General features: G+C 41.1%; 1 protein-coding gene across 1 annotated transcript in view; it reads right to left on the reverse strand.

Moving 5' to 3' along the window:
* Positions 1 to 25,005, reverse strand: part of LOC143775062 (dynein axonemal heavy chain 3-like) — a 2,972,411-nt gene that overhangs the window by 957,248 nt on the left and 1,990,158 nt on the right. The window contains exon 47 of the mRNA XM_077262897.1: positions 4,135 to 4,354. Within this exon, the coding sequence (XP_077119012.1) occupies positions 4,135 to 4,354 (220 nt within the window). The remainder of the gene's footprint in view (positions 1 to 4,134; positions 4,355 to 25,005) is intronic.

Below are 25,005 nucleotides of genomic sequence, written 5' to 3' on the forward strand. Positions count from 1 at the left end.
CACAAATGGAGAAAACATGGAACATTGGTAAATTTTACCAGGAGTGTCCAGCTGACCACAGTTACCCCACGAGTGCAGCGACAACTCATTCAATAGGTTATAAAAAAACCCTCAACAACATCTAAAGACATGCAGGCCTCACTTGCCTCAGTTAAGGTTAGTGCTCATGACTCCATTAAAAGAAAGAGACTGGGCAAAAATTTCCTGCATGGCAAAGTTCCAAGATGAAAACCACTGCTGAGAAATAAGAACATAAAGGCTTGTCTCAGTTTTGCCCTAAAATATATTGATGATCCCTAAGCCCTATGAGAAAATGCTCTGACTTTTTCTGACTTTTTGAGACAAAAAATTAACATTTTGCAAGGTGTATGTCCCATTACATGTGGTGTAGAAGTAACATAGCATTTCACGAAAGGAACTTCACATCAACAGTAAAAAATGGTGATGGTAGTGAGATGGACTGGGGCTGCTTTGCTGTTTCATGACCTGGAAGACTTGCTGGGGTAAATGGAACCATGAATTCTGCTGTCTACCAAAAAATCTTGAAGAAGAATTTCCGGCCATCTGTTTGGGACCTCAAGCTGAAGCACACTTGAGTTATGCAGCAGGGCAATGAAACAAAACACACCAGCAAGTCCACCTCCGAATGGCTTAAGAAAAACAAAATTAAGACTTTGAGTGGACTAGTCCTGACGTTAATCTGATTGAGATGCTGTGGCATGACCTTAAAAAAGCGATTCATGCTCAGAAACCCTCCAATGTGGCTGAATTACAACAATTCTGCAAAGATGAGTGGGCCAAAATTCCTACAGAGCATTGAAAAAGACTAAATTCCAGTTATCGCAACCAACTGATTGCTGTTGTTGCTGCTAAGAGTGGCGCAACCAGTTATTATTTTTTTTTGCACAGGGCCCTGTAAGTTTGGATTTTCTTTTCCCTTATTAATAAAGACCTTCATTTAAAATTTTGTGTGTACTTGTGTTACCTTTGTCTAATATTTAAATTTGTTTTGTGATCTGAAACATTTAAGTGTGACAACAATGTGAAATATTAGGAAATCAGGAAGGGGCAATCACTTTTTCACACAACTTTATCTCTCTAAATGCATACTGGGTAAGTGTTGTGGCCGCTGAGCCTGAGGAAGAAAGCATTTATTTCTGCCTTCCCGCTCACCGCCTCATGCTGTGCTGAAAAAGTGTGTTGAACAAAGTGTGCTGAACAAAGCAAAGGTGTTGTAGTGAGTAAATTACATAACATAATACCAAACAAATAATAAAGCAATTGCTCTTAACAAATATACAGCCTACCTATTAAAGGGAACCTGTCAGCAGATTTTGCCACTATAAGATGCGGCCACTGCCTTTTAGGGCTTTTCTGCAGCATTCTACAATGCTGTAGTTGAGCCCCTGGTCTGACCTGGAAGTAAAGAAAAATAAGTTATATTATACTCACCCAGGGGGCGGTCCGATCCGATGGGTGTCGCAGGTCCAGGTCCAGCACCTCCCATCTTCTTGCGATGCTGCCCTTCTGCTTCTTCAGTGCTCCCCGGCATCAGTGCTCCTGTGCAGACATACTTCTCTGCCCTGTTGAGGGCAGAGTAAAGTACTGCAGTGCACAGGCGCTGGGCCTCTCTGACCTTTCCCAGTGCCTGCGCACTGCAGTACTTTACTCTGCCCTCAACGGGGCAGAGAAGTATGCCTGCACAGGAGCGCGATGCCGGGGAGTGATGAAGAAGCAGGAGGGCATCGTCACAAGAAGATAGGAGGCACCGAACCCGGACCTGTGACACCCATCAGACCGGACCGCCCCCCGGGTGAGTAAAATAAAACTTATTTTTCTTCACTTGCAGGTTGGACTGGGGGCTTATTTACAGCGTTATAGAATGGTGTAGATAGGCCCTGAAAGGCGGGGGCTGGATCTTATAGCGGCCCAAATAGGTGACAGGTTCCCTTTAAAGTTTAACAAAAGAGATATGCAAAGTATATTAGAGAAGCAACAAGGTGAAAATCCTTATATCAAAGATCACAGACTGGTTCCAAACATCAATACAATTTCAGAACATCTAAATGAATCTATCACCAGCAGGAAACACCGCTGGGGGACAGAATATAAAGCTGCACCCAAAAGGTAAAGGTGGACAAATGAAAACATCTATGTAAAGCTAGACAGACTGCAGCTGGAAAACAGAACCCAAACACTCAGAGGAAAGGTGTATCTCCTGAGGCTCGGTAGAAAGTGAAGCAGACCACAAAACAAAAAATTCAAGGGATCAAATCCATCAGCAGGAAAGGTTCAACAATATGGTGGCAAAGTATGTCTCCACACATACTGATTGATGGGTCTGGCCTATTTAACTTCTAGGCAGGAGGTGTGATCACAGACAGGTGCATGCGCATGTCCACAGCCAACGTGTTCAAGCTCACATTCATTAAAATTAACCAGGTGTGGATTACATAGGACTTGTCCATGTTTTTTCTTAATGTAAAAGTACTAGCTTTCGAACTCGTTCTATGCCTAGGTGGTGAGCATTTTTAATGGTACATTTATACAGTGTCTTTAATAAAATGGTGCCAGAGGTCACGGTATGCTCACACGCATACTCTGGCACCATTTTATTGAAATAATGTACGACAACATCAACATAGCAGTGCGCACATGCCGACCATAGGGATAGTGGGGATAGCCGGTGCATGAACACTGCTAAGTTAACATTGTAGTGCAAGCCTTCAATGAGTCATGCTTTAATAAGTCAATGTGCTCACATCCCGCGACATCCAGTGCCATTTTGTTGAAGACACTGTGTCTGCGAATTTGCATATACAGTGTCTTCAATAAAATGGCACAAGATACCAGCCGCACCCAGTCATTGTAAACTCCACCGCAGTTTGTTTGTTCTATTTTCCATTCACAATGTTTTGCGGCCTACGCAAATTAAAATAAAAAAATAAGAAAAAGAGGGTGTTTTGTAGAGTACACCCATGCAGGCTATTTTGCAGTGTACCCTTCAAGAGGCTTTTTTCAGAGTACTCCAACAGAGACACGTGCAGAGTAAACACAAAGGTTTTTCTTGTATAGTATTCCCACAAACACTGTTTCAGAGTAGAAAACCATGTTTTTACACACAGTACTCCCACAGACACAGGTGCAGAGTATAACTATTTTTTAAGCCCACAAATCATGCAGACACAGCGGCAGAGTATAAATATTTTTAGGCACACTACTCGTACAGACACAGCTGCAGAGTACACAGAGAGGCTTTTTGACACAGCACACACAGGCTTTTTGGCAGAGTACACACAGAGGCTTTTAGCACGGTATTCTCACAGACAGGTTTGCAGAGTACACATAGCGGCTTTTAATGCAGTACTAGCACAGTACAACTACACATATGGGTTTCAGAGCACACACAGTGTTCTTTTGCAGAGTAAATTTTTTGCATGCTATTCCTACACTAATAAGAGCAGAATGGTGGTGGCACTCCTGATCCAGTCTTCAAACAGGCCGGCCAATCACAGCCATGACAATACTTGGCATGGCTTTGATGGCTCTGGAATTGCCCACTGTCTAAAAGCATGATGATTGGCTGCTCTGCAGTTTTTCAACAAGCTTTATTAGACTGGCGAACCCAAACAGGAAACCAGATGCACAGTAAAAAGTCTGTGTTCGGAGTTCGTTACCGGACACTATGACCTTCCCATTCGAGTTCACTCATCCATATCTATGATTATAAAACAAGTTAAACTGTAACTGTGGTTTAAGGAGAACTTGCAGCAGAATGTCTGCGTATACCTTTAACCCCCCGATCTTTCTCTCTCCCTCTCATCTCCAACTGACATACTATGTCTCAGTAATGTGAAAGTCTGTCTCTCCTGAATACTGGTTTTACAGATTTTACCTCTGAAGTGAGAGTAAAAGTTAAATGCAGAAGAAGAAAAAAGCTGATTTCTCGGATAGGAAATATTATGAAGTTGCTTACTTTAATGTGTACTATTGATTTATGAAATAAAAAATTAAAAGAAGGGCTACTCTTTAAGTATACATCATCCCTATTCAGTGAGTTGTAACCTATATTTGTGAAAAACACAATAAATACATTTTTAGATTAAAGCCACCAACAAATAATAAAGTTCTTACTCTGGAGTATCTTTTAAGAGATGTGTCAAATCCGCAGTTGAAATGCCAATCAACAACTGGTTGAAATATACTCTTCATTGTTTCATCATTAAAAGCATCTATTGAAAGAACATTGAAATGACGAAGAAGGCGAGGGGTAACTCCATGTCTTCCACCAGCAGGAGGCTCCATGGCCACAACAATTGATGTATCCTCAATTTTGATCATGTTGGTGTCTTTCCTGCAAATGTAAAGGTAGTACACAGTTAAATTAGATTAGAACTATTTTTCTTACATATAAATAATATTCAGACTTAATACTAAGGACTTTACAAGTCATAATATTTTACAGAGGGCCAAGCTTTCAGATTTTCAAAAGATGAACAGGGGATTAGATCTCACAAGCTGTCAGATAGAGATGATAGACTGCCACCAACTGTGGTGAATAGGTTATATTCTAAATGAAATACTGCTTTCCTTTAAAAATGTGCTAGAAGTAAATCACAGTGATGGACATTCCCTGGAAGAGCAAACAGAAACACACAACAAAGAAAGTTTTTTTTCTTCTCCTCTTTCTATCATCATCTTGGAAAGAACAGAATCTCCTAACAATAGCAGAAAATGGAACACAAAATGAATTTGAATGATATAGCATTTCATAGACTGAGCCTGTTGTCGTTTTTATGTTTCTTTCCCACAGCAGGGGGTCATGCAAGCCTGAACAGTTCACTGAAAATTGTGAAATATAAAATGTATGTGCATTTTTAAGTACAGCAGGAATATTTCTAGCCGGATGTTTTCTATAAAAATCATTTTATTATAGGAACTCTGTATGCGGTCTGCATCATCACAATGTCATTAAGCCACTATAGTCAAAGCACAATTCTGCTGCTTTCATAGCTTTTACAGATTGATTTGTAGGAGGAAGAAATAGCCTTTAACAGTAACTCTTATGCTTCCAAATATCAAGTACATTTTATCCAAACACAATTCAGCATGACTAGGAAACTTAATTGAATGATGTTGCAACTTATTGAAACTTCACAGTACCAACGTGTATGCTGACTTTGCATGTAGTACACTGTATTTCCCGAATTATAAGTTAAACAAGGAATTGCTAGCATTTTATACAGAGAAGAGGCACCTTATTACTTCTCTAAGAGTCACTTGTGGTCTGATGGGCAGCATTTCTACAGCCCTATTAGTATCAGAGTAGAATGTAATATTGTCACATTTTGTGATATTCAGTTAATTTTACATCACCTTCTTTCATTCCCATTGAAAGAAAATAAGGTAGCACTCATCCTATGCAGGAGAAGAGCCGTTCACAGGTACCGCTGTCTATATCAGCAGGCTTGCTGTGCCCAATAATATGCCTGGCACTGGTACATTCTTTGAAATATAATAGCTTTTTGATTTGTCTGTAATTTACAGACATGCTAAGTTAGCAAAAGTGGACTTCATTGCCACATGTCAACTTTTAGTAAATCACTATCATGTCCAAAACCACAGGCGGTCTCTAGCCAGGTCTCCAATAGGTAATTCATGTAGTACGTTCCAGAAAAGGAGATTTCTTTTTAATACATATAAAATGCTGTATACTACCTCGTTCTGCAAAAGGATTTGTTCGGTTTCCACCTATCTTAGATCACGGTGGTTTGCACTTCATATTACTTAAAAGTGTTTATCTAGATCATTAAATAATTGTAAAAGCCTTAAAATGTGTTTATGAATAAGCAGAGTAGCATTTGAGAAATTATTTTTTACTGGAAATGCTGCAATTCACATTGTATATTCTTTGCCTACTTGTGATTTGTGTTGCTTTCTAGTCATGAATGCTTCCTGCTATGTGACCTGCTGAAGCCTTTCTCTAGTCATTCTAGGATCCAAGAAGTATCGTTTCTCCTTGCGGAGAGTGACATGATAAGTATGTCGAGGTGAGGAGACTTAAAGCCGCAATGCTCCTCTGGGAAATATGCAAATTGTCTCTTCAGAGAGGAAGAGGACTAGAACTCTAGGGCCACCTATTGGAGGTAGCAATCCTAATTTGCATATTTCCCAGAGGAGCATTGCGGCTTTGTCTCCTCACCTCGACATGCTTATCATGTCACTCTCTGCAAGGAGAAACAATACTTCTTGGATCCCGGTCAGACGCCTCTCAATCAGCCAAACCAGATCTCCACTTTGCACTGAAGAGGGACAGTACCCCGAAACACAGTGTCTGCAAATTGAGATTCTGGTTTGGCTATTATCCTAAGTCATGTCACAAGGCTCATTAAAGGGTCGACATTGACTGTTTGGATTGCTACTTCCAATAGGTGGCACTAGAGTTCTAGTACTCTTCCTCCCTGAAGAGACAATTTGCATATTTTCCAGAGGAGCATTGAGGCTTTAAGTCTCCTCACCTCAACATGCTTATCATGTCACTCTCTGCAAACGATAGTTCTTGGATCCCGGTCAGACGCCTCTCAATCAGCCAAACCAGATCTCCACTTTGCACTGACGAGGGGCAGTACCCCGAAACACAGTGTCTGCAGATTGAGATTCTAGTTTGGCTTTTATCCTAAGTCATGTGACAAGGCTCATTAAAGGGTGAACATTGACTGTTAGGATTGCTACTTCCAATAGGTGGCACTAGAGTTCTAGTCCTCTTCCTCTCTGAAGAAACAATTTGCATCTAGTCATTCTAAAATGACTGCAGGAGATGGATGTGGGAATCATGCATGTTTCATCCAACAAAAAGAGATTATTATTATTATTTATTGTTATAGCGCCATTTATTCCATGGCGCTTTACAAGTGAGGAGGGGTATACATAATAAAAACAAGTACAATAATCTTGAACAATACAAGTCATAACTGGTACAGTAGGAGAGAGGACCCTGCCCGCGAAGGCTCACAATCTACAAGGGATGGGTGAGAATACAGTAGGTGAGGATAGAGCTGATCGTGCAGCGGTTGGTTGATCGGTGGTTACTGCAGGTTGTAGGCTTGTCGGAAGAATGGACCATAAAGAATGGACCATAAAGCAATGTCACTAATGATGCCCTGTACAATAAGCCGTGACTTTTGATAAAAAAGCCATAAAAGAGGCATACGTGATGGCAGTAAATAAACAAATTAGGAAAAGGCATGTAAAAGTTTGGGCACCCCAGGTCAAAATTACTGTTATTGTGAGCAGTTAAGCAAGTCTACAAGGGCTAAACCTACAGTAAATATGGAACATTTCCTTTGTATTTTAGGCAAAAAAATAAATACATTGTCATTTTTTACACTTTAAAAATTGCAAAAAGAAACATGGGCAGATACAAAAGTTTGGACACCCATGGAGATTTGTGTTCTCAGATAACTTTGACAAAGGTTTCAGACCTTAATTAGCTTGATATGGTCATGGCTTGTTAACTATAATCCTCAGGAAGGGCCAGGTGATGCACGTTTCCTAGGTTTATAAAAACCCAGCCTCCTCTCACCTTATACCAAAAAACAAAGCCATGGGTTCTTCTAAACAACTGTCTAGCACTCTAAAAATGAAAATAGTAGAGACCCACAGAACAGAAAGCTATAAGAAGATAGAAAAGTGTTTTCAAGTTGCCTGTTCCTCAGTGTGAAATGTAATTAGGAAATGGAAGTTAACAGGAACAATGGAGCTTAACATAAGTTCTGGAAGACAAAGCAAAATTTCAGTAAGAGCTGCTCGCAAGATTACTAGAGAGGCAAATCAGAACCCCCATTTACCTTCAAACGACCTTCAGAAAAAATTAGCAGACTGTGGAATTGTGGTACACTATTCTACTGTGCATAGACACCTGCACAAATATGGCCTTCATGGAAGAGTCATCAGAAGAAAACCTCTCCTGCATCATCACCATAAAATTCAGCATCAGAAGTATGCAAAAGAACATCTAAACAAGTCTGATGCACTTTGAAAATAAGTCCTGTTGAGCGATGAGGTTAAAATAGAACTCTTTGGCCACAATGATCAAAAGTATGTGTGGAGAAAAAAGGGGACAGAATTTCAGGAAAAGAAAATTTTGCCAGCCATTAAGCATGAGGATGGATCAATCATGCTTTGGAGGTTGTAATGTAGCCAATGGAACAAGGAACATTTCACGCATAGAGTGAAGAAAGAATTAAATGAAATTGCAACAAATTCTTGACAGAAACATAACAGCATCTGTAAAAAAGCTGAAGTTGAAAAAAGGATGGCTTCTACAGATTGATAATGACCCTAAATGCACATCAAAATCCACAATAGCCTACCTCAAAAGATGCAAGCTGAAGGTTTTACAATGGCCCTCAATGTCCCCTGATCTGAACATTATTGGAAATCTTTGGCTACACCTCAAAATAGCAGTGCATGCAAGAATACCCAGGAATCTCACAGAACTGGAAATATTTTCCAAGGAAAAATGGATGAAAATCCCTCAAGGAAATATTGAAAGTCTCTTGGCTGGCTGCAAAAAGCATTTGCTAGCTGCAAGACTTGCAAAAAGGGTGCTACTAGGTACTAACTATGCAGGGCGCCAAAACTTTTTTAACTGCCTACAATCGATCACACTGGCGCTCACCACAAGGTGGTTAGCTGACTCCAACAAGGAGAGAAGAGAAAAACCACCCCCAGCTGCTGCGATCAAAAGCAGGATTTGGACCTATCCTGTAAGTACATCAAATGATCTCCATAATATTTGATACCGCGCTTAGGGGTTCGGTTACAGATAAAATGCCACACTTTCTTGCTTCAAATGTTTAACAGACTTCATTCCATATCAGCAGCGTTAGGACCAAAAAAGGAGGGTGACCAACGCGTTTTGAAACACGTTGGTTACCCTCCTTTTTGGTCCTAACTCCGCCCCAGAGCTGTGTGATGTCACATTCAGGCACACACGAGCAGGTACCGGCAGCCATTTTCCTCCAGCTGTAACAAGGGATGCCTTCGGCTGAGGCTCCTGTGGTATCGTGCAAGCTGTGGCGCGCTCCCCGCTCCCCGCTCTCACACCCACTAAGCAGCAAGCAGCTAGTTTGATACAGTTCCCCGCTTGTTCAATGCTGACCAGCCAGATTAATCCTTGGGATCCTGATCCAGAGAACGCACCCTCATGGCAACTAGGGTAAGCGCTGACCATTATAAATACTCAAACAACTTAGAAACTGTTTAGGGGGACTCTTCAAGGTATGTCTGCTCTGCGCATTTATCAGTAATGTACTGATATGGAAGGAAGTCTGTTAGAAAACATTTGAAGCAAGAAAGTGTAGCATTTTATCTGTGACCGAATCCCTAAGAGCGGTATCATATATTATGGAGATCATTTTTTAACTGCCTATTTTCCTTTCTGTAATTTTTAAAAAGTAAAAAATATCAATACTTTTTTTGCCTTAAATACAAAGGAATTGGGCAGCATGATGGCACAAAATAAAAGGCCAGGAAAAGATGGTGGTCATGCTGTCAATCAAAGTACTGACAGCTTCAGCACACCCCTGTACCAGATTGGACAGCTGAGCTGTCAGTAACTGCATCCCGGACACCCTGTGGGGTGGAACCATGACAGCATCCCTCTGTAAGACGTAACAATTTTTTTACTTTTCACAGTAAGTTAAATCTTTTTTGGGGGATATTTTTACTAAAAAAACAAGCTGCCAAATTATTCTGCACATCTTGAAAATGGGTGTTGATATCCTTTGGCCACACCTGATATGCTTAATCCAATAAGCAGTGAAGTTTATACAGCTTGAATTTATAAAATTTTCATAAAACTTATTGTCAGGGGGTTTCTTTAACAGAGAGGAGCCAGAAGACCACGGTGTCTGATTGCTCCTGCTCCTGCACTGAGAAGAAGCGCTTCTCCTTCATTTTAAATGTGCTTAATCCTTTTGGCAGAACATGGGTTAATTGGCCATGTTGAAAAACCCTGAGCTCTCAGCTGAGCTCAGTTAGCCACTCCCATTCAATATATAATCTGGCTTCTGATTCAAATCCATGTCAGAGCTACCATTTGCTGCATTGCTTAGGAGGAGAAGAGTTTATATGAGGAGTTGTGGATGAGTTATCGGTGACTGCTGGGTGGTTTGTAAGTGTGGTAATTTCCTTCCCTCCTCTCCTTTGGTTTATTCCCCTTCCTTTACTCTCAGGTGCATTCCTCTGTTATATGTGAGTGAATATTTTGTATGCCTGGTGCTTTCTGTTAACCCTCATTTATGTTGCCCTGTTGGTGTACTGCAGTGCACGGTAGCTGCCCTCTTCCCTGGGTGGTGGAAGAAAACAGACAGATGGAGTGCTAAACTCAGGAGTTAGGCAAGGGTGGTGGCCCCGACATACTCACCTTCAGAAGAATCTTGGGGAATAGGGTGAGCTAGGGAACCCCCCGTGTCAGGAACAGGGAAGGAGCCCCTAGTGCCAGGTCACCTGCTGTGTCGTGAAACTTATGATATGGTCACAGTACACTCATTTTTCACAGTGCATGATTCAGAGACAACTCCATTCAGATGTGGGGAATTGGTTTCAAGTCACAATTTTTATTAATAAAATTTACTAAGAGTAAAAATACTTTTATGCTCTAGGCAATGAATAAGGAATGAATCAGTTCAATATGTGCTGATATGGCGATTAAAAGCAGTTGCTTAAACTAACCATGCTTTTTTAGGCTCATTAAATGCATATAAATGTAAAAAGTCATGTTTTTCTAAAATGATCTTCTGCGTAACATTTGCAGATGGATTCTGTCTTTTGTCTGTATTAGTTAGGATTATTTCAATGATCAAGCCTGCATTAAGTCATGCAGTAATAATGATTGATGTCTAGTGATCCAAGCTACCTGCGGTCTTGAAAAGGTCATTTAGATTGAAAATTGACAAGCTGACTTAAAGCAATCAGCTGTAGATAGCAGGTATAGCAGTCCTAACTATATACAAACTTACAGTTATTGAGTCCTACAATGAAGTTAAAAACGTTGGATTTCTATAGGGTTTTCTAATAGTCTACCTGAAGCTACAAAACCATAGTAGGCAGAAACATTGCGCTGATTAAATGTATTTATGGAAAAATGATTCCTGCAATGCATTTTATGACATCAAGCTAAAAAAATAATTTTTCATTTTTTTGTCAGTGTTAACCTTTGACCATAAGAGCAGTAGATTAACTAATATACATTAGGTCATACAATGAGAACAGCCTTAAGTTAATAGCTATGCATTAGGTGCTAATCAACCAGGATAACAACTGTATGAGCCAATCTCTGTCGAGACCTGTCCCCTTTACACAGTTCCAGTCAACAGTTCCTTATCAAATCTACAATATTTCTCTCAACGACTTATCTCATAAATCCACAACCCTGAACATACGCCAAACACCTTCCCTGTCATTCTGAAACATCATTAGCGCTAAATAGCTTTCCAATATAAATCTAAGCCACACAATCTTTACTGTAGTTCACAGCTGTAGCTTTTGTTCTCATTCCATAAATCCTATTAAATTTTGTAGGTCACACAACCTGGTTTGAGAAGATATTTTAAAATGAACTTGTAGTTAGATGTTGTGATTTAGATATTACTTGTTTTTTTATAGCAAATATAAAGTAACGTTTAGTTATAAATATCTATTTAATGAAAAGTAAGGTACAATTTTTAAACTTGTTGTAAAGAAATATCTGTAAGTTAAGGCACATGTCATATGCTCTAATAACGCTTATTAACTGAAAGTACCTCCCGATCGTGGGCATAGGAAAACAACATTGTAGGCAAAATTATTGGGTACTATTATCAATTACAACATGTGGAAGGGGAAAGAAATGATTACATGATTATTCAATCTGTTCATATAAATTGCCCTTCTCTCATCTCCAACAATTGCTATGCGAAAATAAAAATAAACATTGATTGACTTCCTATATCATAGATCGGCGTTTGTTGCAGGCTGTTTCTCTGTCTTGGTTAAAGGATGCTAACATTACTTTTACATGACAGTAATTTGGTTCTTTTTTTTGCATTAGCACTGTTTTTATAAGGTTAGGTTAGTAATTCATTTAGGAATTTAGTTCCTCTTTTCTGCTATAGGAACAGAGAAACAGAATTCATACAGAAAGCAACTCTGTTACGTGATTGCAACCAACTGTGGTCACCAAACCCTATTAACCATAATAAGTCTGATGGGAATGATAGAATGGAGGCTTAAACTTAGTTGTGACCCTTATGAAAGTCAAAGCTATGAGTCACATAAACAGAAAAATGAGTATTGCCTTTTGGACACATCCTCATATTGCCTTATTAATACAGATGTAAAATACTTACCAAAATTTTCACAAGTGAAAAATGGCCTTGGTCCATGAAATGTGAGAGATCTGTTTCTCCCACATCTCCTAGCCAGTACTTCTGGAAAAGTTCAGTATGACATGGTAATCTTAATTTATAATCAAGCGAATAATATAGTGCACACAAGGTTAACGTCTTACTTCATGCAGATACATATCTGCTCAGTACACCAGAGAAGGGCACCAGGGCAAACTCTATGCTTGGCATTTTAAAGATGAAACTATTAAATTTTAGCTAATAGCACTAAATTCTTTAATACATTGAAATTGTGACCAGACAAATTATTGCAAATGCATTAAATACTTTAGTAGATTATATAACATCAATGAAATTGTGCGTAAATGAATTAACAATCTAAATGAGTAAAGATGTAAACTTTGTTAAACATTCTAGGCACTCAAATTAAAGCTGACATAAAAATTAAAGTGGAGAAAATAAAAACAACCTCAATAACAAATGAAAAGAAATAGTGGCAGTGAAAATGTCAATTGCTGTCATTATTAGATTTTGCAAACAATCATTTTGCCCCCTTAAAATCAGGGCAACTTTCCGTCTTTTTGTTTTTACCTCCCCTTTTTCCAAGAGCCATAACCTTTTTATATTTACATCACTATGGCCATATGGTGGCTTCTTTTTTGTGGGATAAATTATATTTTGAATGGCACCATTGATTTTACCATACAGTGTACTGGAAACCAGGAAAAAAATTACAAGTTTGCTGAAATTGCAAAACAAATTGTGACTCCACAACTGTTTTTTGTTTTTTTTTATTTACCATGCTCACTATATGGTAAAACTATTCTGGCAAAATTTTTTCCCAGGTCAGTACGAGTACACAGATACAAAACATGAACAGTTTATTATTAAAGTGGTGAAGGAAAATCCGAAATGTGCATAAAAATAAGTTTTTACCTTTGTCACCATTTTCAGGGGCCTGTAGCATTTCCGTTTTTCGAGATCTGGGGCTGGGTGATGGCTTATTTCTTGTGCCTTGAGCAAAAAAAATTTATTGGTACTATTTTGTGGTAGATATTTTTATCACCTCTTATTGCATTTTAGTGCAATGTTGCAGTGGTCAAAAAAACGCAATACTGGTATTTCAATTTGTTACGCTGTTGTTTACCAATCTGATTCATTTATTTTATATTTTGATAGATCAGGCATTTCTGAACCCAGTATAAGAAATATGTGTATTTTTTATTTTCAATGGGGCAAAAGGGAGGTAATTTGAACTTTTGTGCTTTTTTATTTAAAAAAAAATGCTTTTTTCTTTTTACTATATTTAAGTATAGAGAGGGTGCAGAGAAGAGTGACCGTGGTTATTAGAGGACTGGGGGGTCTGCAATACCAAGACAGGTTATTACACTTGGGGCTATTTAGTTTGGAAAAACGAAGGCTAAAGGGTGATCTTATATTAATGTATAGATATATCGGGGGACAGTACAAAGACCTTTCTGATGATCTTTTCAATCATAGACCCGAGACAGGGTCAAGGGGGAATCCTCTATGTCTGAAGGAAAGAAGGTTTAACCCCTTAAGCCCCGAGGGAGGTTTGCACGTTAATGACCGGGCCAATTTTTACAATTCTGACCACTGTCCATTTATGAGGTTATAACTCTGGAACGCTTCAACAGATCTTGGTGATTCTGACACTGTTTTCTTGTGACATATTGTATTTCATGACAGTGGTAAAATGTCTTTGATATAACTTGCATTTATTTGTGAAAAAACAGAAATTTGGCGAAAATTTTGAAAATTTCAAAATTTTCCAAATTTGAATTTTTATGCCCTTAAATAACAGAGATATGTCACACAAAATACTTAATAAGTAACATTTCCCACATGTCTACTTTACATCAGCACAATTTTGGAACCAATTTTTTTTTGTTAGGGAGTTATAAGGGTTAAAATGTGACCAGCAATTTCTCATTTTTACAACACTATTTTTTTTTAAGGACCACATCTCATTTGAAGTCATTTTGAGGGGTCTATATGATAGAAAATACCCAAGTGTGACACCATTCTAAAAACTGCACCCCTCAAGGTACTCAAAACCACATTCAAGAATTTTATTAACCCTTCAGGTGTTTCACAGGATTTTTTTGAATGTTTAAATAAAAATGAACATTTAACTTTTTTTCACACAAAATTTATTTCAGCTCCAATTTGTTTTATTTTACCAAGGGTAACAGGAGAAAATTGACCCCAAAGTTGTTGTACAATCTGTCCTGAGTACGCTGATACCCCATATGTGGGGGTAAACCTTGGCAGAGCTCGGAAGGGAAGGAGTGCTGTTTGACTTTTCAATGCAAAATTGACTGGAATTGAGATGGGACACCATGCTGCGTTTGGAGAGCCCCTGATGTGCCTAAACATTGAAACCCCCCACAAGTGACACCATTTTGAAAAGTAGATTCCCTAAGGAACTTATCTAGATGTGTGGTGTTTTGAGAGCTTTGAACCCCCAAGTGTTTCACTACAGTTTATAACGCAGAGCAGTGAAAATAAAAATTCATTTTTTTTCAGAAAAATGATTTTTTTAGCCCCCAGTTTTGTATTTTCCCAAGGATAACAGGATAAATTGGACCCCAAAAGTTGTTATCCAATTTGTCCTGAGTACACTGATACCCCATATGTGGGGGGAACCACCGTTTGAGCGCATGACAGAGTTCGGAAGGTGAATGAGCGCCATTTGGAATGCAGACTTAGATGGATTGGTCTGCAGGCGTCACGTTGCATTTGCAGAGCCCCTGATGTACCCAAACAGTAGAAACCCCCCGCAAGTGACCCCATATTGGGAACTAGACCTCCCAAGGAACTTATGTAGATGTGTCGTGAGAACTTTGAACCCCAAAGTGTTTCACTACAGTTTATAACGCAGAGCCATGAAAATAAAAAATATTTTTTTTCCACAAAAATGAATTTAGCCCCAGTTTTGTATTTTACCAAGGGTAACAGGAGAAATTGGACCCCAAAAGTTGTTGTCCAATTTGTCCTGAGTATGCTCATACCCCATATGTGGGGGGGAACCACCGTTTGGGCGCATGACAGCTCAGAAGGTGAATGAGCGCTATTTGGAATGCAGACTTAGATGGATTGGTCTGCAGGTGTCACGTTGCATTTGCAGAGCCACTGATGTACCCAAACAGTAGAAACCCCCATAAGTGACCCCATATTGGAAACACTAGACCTCCCAAGGAACTTATCTAGATGCGTTGTGAGAACTTTGAACCCCAAGTGTTTCACTACAGTTTACAATGCAGAGCCGTGAAAATAAAATATCTTTTTTTCCCACAAAAATGATTTTTAGCCCCTCAAATTTTTATTTTCCCAAGGGTAACAAGACAACTGGGACCACAAAAGTTTTTGTTCAATTTGTCGCGAGTACGCTGATACCCCATATGTTGGGGTAAACCCCTGTTTGGGCGCATGGGAGAGCTTGGAAGGGAAGGAGCGCTGTTTTACTTTTTTAACGCAGAATTGGCTGGAATTGAGATTGGATGCCATGTCGCGTTTGGAGAGCCCGTGATGTGCCTAAACAGTGGAAACTCCCCAATTCTAACCGAAACCCTAATCCAAACACGCCCCTAACCCTAATTCCAACGGTAACCCTAACCACACCCCTAACCCTGACACACCCCAAACTCTAATCCCAACCCTAATCCCAACCGTAAATGTAATCCAAACCCTAACCCTATCTTTAGCCCCAACCCTAACCCTAACTTTAGCCCCAACCCTAACCCTAACTTTAGCTCCATCCCTAACCGTAACTTTAGCCCCAACCCTAGCCCCAACCCTAGCCCTAACCCTAGCCCTAGCCCTAACCCTAACCCTAGCCCTAACCCTAGCCCTAACCCTAGCCCTAACCCTGGCCCTAGCCCTAACCCTAACCCTAGCACTAACCCTAGCCCTAACCCTAACCCTAGCCCTAACGGGAAAAAGGAAATAAATACATTTTTTTTATTTTATTATTTTTCCCTAACTAAGGGGGTGATGAAGGGGGGTTTGATTTACTTTTATAGCATTTTTTATAGCGGATTTTTATGATCGGCAACTGTCACACACTACAAGACGCTTTTTATAGCAAAAAAGTTTTTGCATCTCCACATTTTGAGACCTATAATTTCTCCATATTTTGGTCCACAGAGTCATGTGAGGTCTTGTTTTTTGTGAGACGAGTTGACGTTTTTATTGGTAACATTTTCGGGCACGTGACATTTTTTGATCGCTTTTTATTCCGATTTTTGTGAGGCAGAATGACCAAAAACCAGCTATTCATGAAATTCTTTTGGAAGGGGCATTTATACCATTCCGTGTTTGGTAAAATGGATAAAGCAGTTTTATTCTTTGGGTCAGTACGATTACAGCGATACCTCATTTATATCATTTTTTTATGTTTTGGCGCTTTTATACAATAAAAACTATATTATAGAAAAAATAATTATTTTGGCATCGCTTTATTCTGAGGACTATAACTTTTTATTTTTTTGCTGATGATGCTGTATGGTGGCTCGTTTTTTGCGGGACAAGATGACGTTTTCAGTGGTACCACGGTTATTTATATCCGTCTTTTTGATCGTGTGTTATTCCACTTTTTGTTTCGGCAGTATGATAAATAAAGCGTTGTTTTTTGTTTTTTGCCTTGTTTTTTTTACGGTGTTCACTGAAGGGGTTAACTAGTGGGACAGTTTTATAGGTCGGGTCATTACGGACGCGGCGATACTAAATATGTCTACTATTATTTTTTTTATTTATTTAGATAAAGAAATGTATTTATGGGAATAATATATATTTTTCTTTAATTAGGATTTTTTTTTTTTTTTTTAAACATGTGGAAATTTTTTTTTTAACTCTTTTACTTTGTCCCAGGGGGGACATCACAGATCGCTGATCTGACAGTTTGCACAGCACTCTGTCAGATCAGCGATCTGACTTACAGCGCTGCAGGCTTACCAGCCACCTCCCTGCAGGACCGAGATGCAGCCCCGCGGCCATTTTGGATCCGGGCCTGCTGCAGGGAGGAGGAGGTAAGAGACCTCGGAGCAACGCGATCACATCCGAGGGTCTCAGGGAAGCCCGCAGGGAGCCCCCTCCTTGCGCGATGCTTCCCTATACCGCTGGAATACTGCGATCATGTTTGATCGTAGTGTGCCGGGGGTTAATGTGCCGGGGGCGGTCCGTGACCGCTCCTGGCACATAGTGCCGGATGTCAGCTGCGATAGTCAGCTGTCACCCAGCCGCAATCGGCCGCGCTCCCCCCATGAGCGCGGCCGATCGCATATGACGTACTATCCCGTCATGGGAATTAAGTCCCAGGTCAACTTGACGGGATAGTACGTCATATGGGATTAAGGGGTTAAGCATAATCACAGACGCGGATTCTTTACTGTAAGAGCAGTGAGACTATGGAACTCTCTGCCGTATGATGTTGTAATGAGTAATTCATTACTTAAATTTAAGAGGGGACTGGATACCTTTCTTAAAAAGTATAATGTTACAGGGTATATACACTAGTTTCCTTGATAGGACGTTGATCCAGGGAATTCGTCTGATTGCCGTATGTGGAGTTGGGAAGGAATTTTTTTCCCCAGTGTGGAGCTTACTCTTTGTCACTCTGGATCAACATGTTAGGGCATGCTAGGTTAGGCTATGTGTTGAACTAGATGGACTTAAAGTCTTCCTTAAACCTTAATAACTATGTTACTAAGTTACTATGTAATAGTCATCCCTTAGGAGGCTTGAAGCTGTGATTGTCCGTTTCCCTGTACTACACATAGCAATGCTTCAGCACTGCTATGTATAGCAGAAGTCACAATCTCCAATGAACACGGGTCATGACCCGCACTCACTGGAGTATCATAATGACAGGCAGTTTCTTTGCTGTCATGACAACCCATCAGTGTCCTGCGATCATGTGCTAGCATTGCCAGTAGGTGGCTGGAATGACACGCTTCCAGCCAGCTAGTGTCAAATCCCGCTGTCAGAGATTCACAGCGTAACTAAACTGGTTAACATCCATGGTCTGAGCACTATTCTACCTGCAGCTGTTAAAGGCACATCACAGGTGATTAAATGAGAAGTCACATGTAGGAAAAGATGTCTGAACCCGCATCAAAATCACGGACATGACCTATGATGTTTATATACATCATATGTCCTGAAGGGCTTAAATGGATTGTCAGGTCTAAAGCTACAAGTCTGCAATCGCAACAAGTGACAACAGATTTGTGAATCATCACATTACTCACACTGCACAATGACAGTATTTTCTAGTGCCAACGCCAGCAGTCAAGTGCCAACATGTGCGCAAACCTCATAATCAACTACAAAAAAGTCTGACTGCTGTGCTTGCCAACAAGGATATTACCTTGAAGTATTAAGTCTTATAAAGAATATGTACACTGGCGCCTAATCACCTGAAAGGGTAGAGTAGAGTGCTGTGGGAGCTGCAAGTGGTTGCAACAGGTTCTGTGCCAACCCTGTTAAAAAGAACAACCAAGTAGTAAAAGATAATTTGAACCACTGCGCTACCCAAGATCAAAAAAACAAAAACTTACTTACTTGTTAAGAAGTCAGTTTTTGTATATAAGAGCCACCTATTCCTTTAGGAGAGAGGTTGAACCTGATTGTAGTATGTTACTGAAAGGGATATCATAGAGTCAGTGAAATTGATATTAACAAGATCGTGCAGGTAGATAATCACGAATATTGTATATACACACTTACTTATTGTGTGAGGCTGTATGTGCTATACTTAAGGTGTTCCTATGTGGATTCTGATGTTAATCCTTCCACAGGTTTAGAGAATAATTCTGAGGGAAAATAGTAGATTGTATATTATAGAACATAGATATCCTAACAGACCTCAACCTTATGTTAATAATGATATCGATTCAGACCACTTACTGCTTATGTTAAGCTCTGACGGCTGCACCTGGAGTGCTTGCTTGCCGCAGTCTGGTGAACCGATACTGATAAGGAGAGGGATAAGGTGGTAATGTGAACAATCTGTCCTAGAACTTTTAGAACTAGCAGTGCCAATAGAATAAAGCTATCCGTTCACTCACCATATACTTTCTGGAGTAAGCGCTTATCCTGATGTGCATGTAATATTTGTAGCGCTGATTCCGTCCGGCAATTGGTGGTGCGGGCAGTGCCAGGGGTTTCCTGAAGAGTCGCGTACTAGTGGGAGCGCAGGATCGCGGGAGAGAAACAGCGCCTCGCGTGCCCCGGCCGGAAGCAGCGCTGAGGACGCGGTGACAAATTGGGGGCAGAGCTGATGTAACGTCACACAGAGTAAGGACGGGTGCGCGATGGAGACAAGCTGCCTACGCGTTTCGAGGGTTAACTTCCCTCTTCGTCAGGGCTATGTCTCCATTATAGGGACCCGTCCTTAAATAGCCGCCTGATTACTAATTGAGCGCCCTTTGGAACCCCTAATTGATAATTGGCACAATAATTTAAGCTTATTGCCCACATATAGTGATCCCTGATTATCAATTAACATAATAGTTTGAACTATAGTTGCCGGATGGTAGATTATTACATCTATTGCCGTCCATTCAGAGCTACGTAATAGAATAGTGAAAAGAGACTTGGGGCTCTGTATAATAAAAACGATAAATATCCCTACATGTCCCATTAGATATTTTAATAATAATAAAAACATATTTTATTAATTTATAGATTAAAAACTACTACGCTTGGGATAATATGAATTAAATATAGAGTTAAAATTAATCTTTTAAAAGCAAACCAGAAATATATAAAAATATAAAAATAACCGGATATCCCATCTGTGCAATTCCCTATATTTATTAAAAACCTAGAGGGATTAGCAAGATTTTAATATGGATAAAAAATTTTTTGTAATCATAACGATATATACTAATGTAAATGACTAATGAAAAAATGGTGGATAAAACGAAATTATGATGTATAACTAAAAATATATAATAGTAATAATCTCAATTGCAATTGTTACCATCCACCTCTTGTGTCTCCCCTTTTCCTCATAGATTGTAAGCTTGCGAGCAGCAGGGCCCTCATTCCTCCTGGTATCTGTTTTGAACTGTGATTTCTGTTATGCTGTAATGTCTGTTGTCTGTATAAGTCCCCTCTATAAGCTGTAAAGCGCTGCGGAATATGTTGGCGCTATATAAATAAAATTATTATTATTATTTATTATTATTAATCTCCAATCTCACAACCTGCTTACATATCTCCGCTAATGTGTGTAATGAGCTTATGGGGGGGGGTTAGGGTTCTTAAAAAGCATATAGTTCTATTTCTTGATTTAAGCCAGTCGGAGCCAGACTGTCTAAGGTGAATATCCACCTGGACTCCACCCGGGACATGGCTTTTATATAGTCCCCCTCTCGAGAATTGCGTGGGACCACCTGGATGCCTGTTATGACCCCAGTGGACAGGGTCTCAGAGGAACGTGTAAGTCTGCGAGATTCAAAAATCCAGCTCATAGGGCTGTGGTAACTGGGTTGACCAAATAGCTACTCCTAACGCCAACACTAGAAGTAGCCGGGGATCATGCCTACGGTGATCGCTAGATGACACGCGCCAGCCGGAGAATCTAACTACCCCTAGGAGAAGAAAACAAAGACCTCTCTTGCCTCCAGAGAAAGGGACCCCAAAGCAAGATACAAGCCCCCCACAAATAATAACGGTGAGGTAAGAGGAAATGACAAACACAGAAATGAACCAGGTTCAGCAAAGAGAGGCCAGCTTACTAATAGCAGAATATAGCAAGATAACTTATCTGGTCAACAAAAACCCTATAAAAATCCACGCTGGAGATTCAAGAACCCCCGAACCGTCTAACGGTCCGGGGGGAGAACACCAGACCCCTAGAGCTTCCAGCAAAGGTCAGGATACAGATTGGAACAAGCTGGACAAAAATACCAAACAAAACAAAAGCAAAAAGCAAGGAATAAGACTTAGCTAGAAATACAGGAACCAGGATCATAGGACAAGAGCACAACAGATTAGCTCTGATTTCAACGATGCCAGGCATTGAACTGAAGGTCCAGGGAGCTTATATAGCAACGCCCCTGAACTAACGGCCCAGGTGAGGATATAGGAAAAGACAGAAGCTCCAGAGTCAAATCACTAATGACCACTAGAGGGAGCAAAAAGCAAAATCACAACAGTACCCCCCCCTTAGTGAGGGGTCACCGAACCCTCACCACGACCACCAGGGCGATCAGGACGAGCGGCGTGAAAGGCACGAACTAAATCGGCCGCATGAACATCAGAGGCGACCACCCAGGAATTATCTTCCTGACCATAGCCCTTCCACTTGACCAGGTACTGAAGCCTCCGCCTGGAGAGACGAGAATCCAAGATCTTCTCCACCACGTACTCCAACTCGCCCTCAACCAACACCGGAGCAGGAGGCTCAGCAGAAGGGACCACAGGCACAACGTACCGCCGCAACAAGGACCTATGAAACACGTTGTGGATAGCAAACGACACAGGAAGATCCAGGCGAAAGGATACAGGATTAAGGATTTCCAATATCTTGTAAGGACCAATAAAACGAGGTTTAAATTTGGGAGAGGAAACCTTCATAGGAACAAAGCGGGAAGAAAGCCACACCAAATCCCCAACACGTAGTCGGGGACCCACACCGCGGCGGCGGTTGGCAAAGCGCTGAGCCCTCTCCTGTGACAACTTCAAGTTGTCCACCACAAGATTCCAGATCCGCTGCAACCTATCCACCACAGAATCCACCCCAGGGCAGTCAGAAGGTTCCACATGACCCGAAGAAAAACGAGGGTGGAAACCAGAGTTGCAGAAAAACGGCGAAACCAAGGTGGCGGAACTAGCCCGATTATTAAGGGCAAACTCAGCCAACGGCAAGAAGGTCACCCAATCGTCCTGATCAGCAGAGACAAAACACCTCAAATAAGCCTCCAAAGTCTGATTAGTTCGCTCCGTCTGTCCATTAGTCTGAGGATGGAAAGCAGACGAAAACGACAAGTCAATGCCCATCCTACTACAAAAGGATCGCCAGAATCTGGAAACGAACTGGGATCCTCTGTCTGACACAATATTCTCAGGGATGCCGTGCAAACGAACCACGTTCTGGAAAAACACAGGAACCAGATCGGAAGAGGAAGGCAGCTTAGGCAAAGGAACCAAATGGACCATCTTGGAGAAGCGATCACATATCACCCAGATAACAGACATGCCTTGAGACACCGGAAGATCAGAAATGAAATCCATGGAGATATGTGTCCAAGGTCTCTTAGGGACAGGCAAGGGCAAGAGCAACCCGCTGGCACGAGAACAGCAAGGCTTAGCTCGAGCACAAGTCCCACAGGACTGTACAAATGACCGCACATCCCTAGACAAGGAAGGCCACCAAAAGGATCTGGCCACCAGATCTCTGGTGCCAAAAATTCCTGGGTGACCTGCCAACACCGAGGAATGAACCTCGGAAATGACTCTGCTGGTCCACTTATCAGGCACAAACAGTCTGTCAGGTGGACAAGAATCAGGCCTATCAGCCTGAAATCTCTGCAACACACGTCGCAGATCTGGAGAAATAGCTGACAAGATAATACCATCCTTAAGAATACCAACAGGTTCAGCGACTCCAGGAGCATCAGGCACAAAGCTCCTGGAAAGAGCATCGGCCTTCACATTTTTTGAACCTGGTAAATACGAGACAACAAAGTCAAAACGGGAGAAAAACAATGACCAGCGGGCCTGTCTAGGATTCAGGCGTTTAGCAGACTCGAGATACATCAGATTTTTGTGATCAGTCAAGACCACCACACGATGCTTAGCACCCTCGAGCCAATGACGCCACTCCTCAAATGCCCATTTCATGGCCAACAACTCCCGATTGCCCACATCATAATTTCGCTCCGCAGGCGAAAACTTCCTAGAGAAAAAGGCGCAAGGTCTCATAACAGAGCAACCAGGGCCTCTCTGCGACAAAACGGCCCCTGCTCCAATCTCTGAAGCATCCACCTCAACCTGAAAGGGAAGCGAGACATCAGGCTGGCACAAAACAGGCGCCGAAGTAAACCGACGTTTCAACTCCTGGAAAGCCTCCACGGCAGCAGGAGCCCAATTAACCACATCGGAGCCCTTCTTGGTCATATCCGTCAAAGGTTTCACAATGCTAGAAAAGTTAGCGATAAAACGACGGTAGAAGTTAGCGAAACCCAAGAACTTCTGAAGACTTTTAACTGACGAGGGCTGAGTCCAATCAAGAATAGCTCGGACCTTGACTGGGTCCATCTCCACAGCAGAAGGGGAAAAAATGAACCCCAAAAAGGGAACCTTCTGTACACCAAAAAGACACTTTGAGCCCTTGACAAACAAAGAATTTTCACGCAAAATTTTAAAGACCATCCTGACCTGCTCCACATGCGAGTCCCAATTATCAGAAAAAAACAGAATATCATCCAGATAAACGATCAAAAATTTATCCAGATAGTTCCGGAAAATGTCATGCATAAAGGACTGAAAAACTGAAGGGGCATTAGAGAGCCCAAAAGGCATCACCAAGTACTCAAAATGACCTTCGGGCGTATTGAATGCGGTTTTCCATTCATCCCCTTGCTTAATGCGCACAAGGTTGTACGCACCACGAAGGTCTATCTTGGTAAACCACTTGGCACCTTTAATCCGGGCAAACAAGTCAGACAACAGCGGCAAAGGATACTGAAATTTGACAGTGATCTTATTTAAAAGCCGATAGTCAATACAAGGCCTCAAAGATCCGTCCTTTTTAGCCACAAAAAAGAATCCCGCACCAAGAGGGGAAGAAGACGGACGGATGTGTCCTTTCTCCAGAGACTCCTTGATATATGAACGCATAGCGGTATGTTCAGGAATCGACAGATTAAACAGTCTTCCTTTAGGAAATTTACTGCCTGGAATCAAATCTATTGCACAGTCACATTCCCTATGAGGAGGCAATGCACTGGACCTGGACTCGCTAAAGACATCCTGATAATCAGACAAATACTACGGAACTTCCGAAGGCGTAGAAGAAGCAATAGACACAGGCAGGGAATCCTCATGAATACCACGACAGCCCCAACTAGACACTGACATAGCCTTCCAGTCAAGGACTGGATTATGGGTCTGTAACCATGGCAGCCCCAAAACAACCAAATCATGCATTTTATGTAGAACGAGAAAACGTATCACCTCGCGGTGTTCAGGAGTCATGCACATGGTAACCTGTGTCCAATACTGCAGTTTATTTTCTGCCAATGGCGTAGCATCAATACCCCTAAGAGGGATAGGATTTTCTAATGGTTCAAGAATAAAACCACAGCGCTTAGCAAATGAGAGATCCATAAGACTCAGGGCAGCACCTGAATCTACAAACGCCATGACAGGATAAGATGACAGTGAGCAAATCAAAGTTACAGACAGAATAAACTTAGGATGCAAATTACCAACGGTGACAGGACTAACAACCTTAGATATACGTTTAGAGCATGCTGAGATAACATGTGTAGAATCACCACAGTAGTAGCACAAGCCATTCCGGCGTCTATGAATTTTCCTCTCATTTCTAGTCAGGATTCTATCACATTGCATCAAATCA

Source organism: Ranitomeya variabilis, chromosome 5 (assembly GCF_051348905.1).
Source record: "Ranitomeya variabilis isolate aRanVar5 chromosome 5, aRanVar5.hap1, whole genome shotgun sequence".
In the NCBI taxonomy this organism is placed as follows: Eukaryota; Metazoa; Chordata; class Amphibia; order Anura; family Dendrobatidae; genus Ranitomeya; species Ranitomeya variabilis.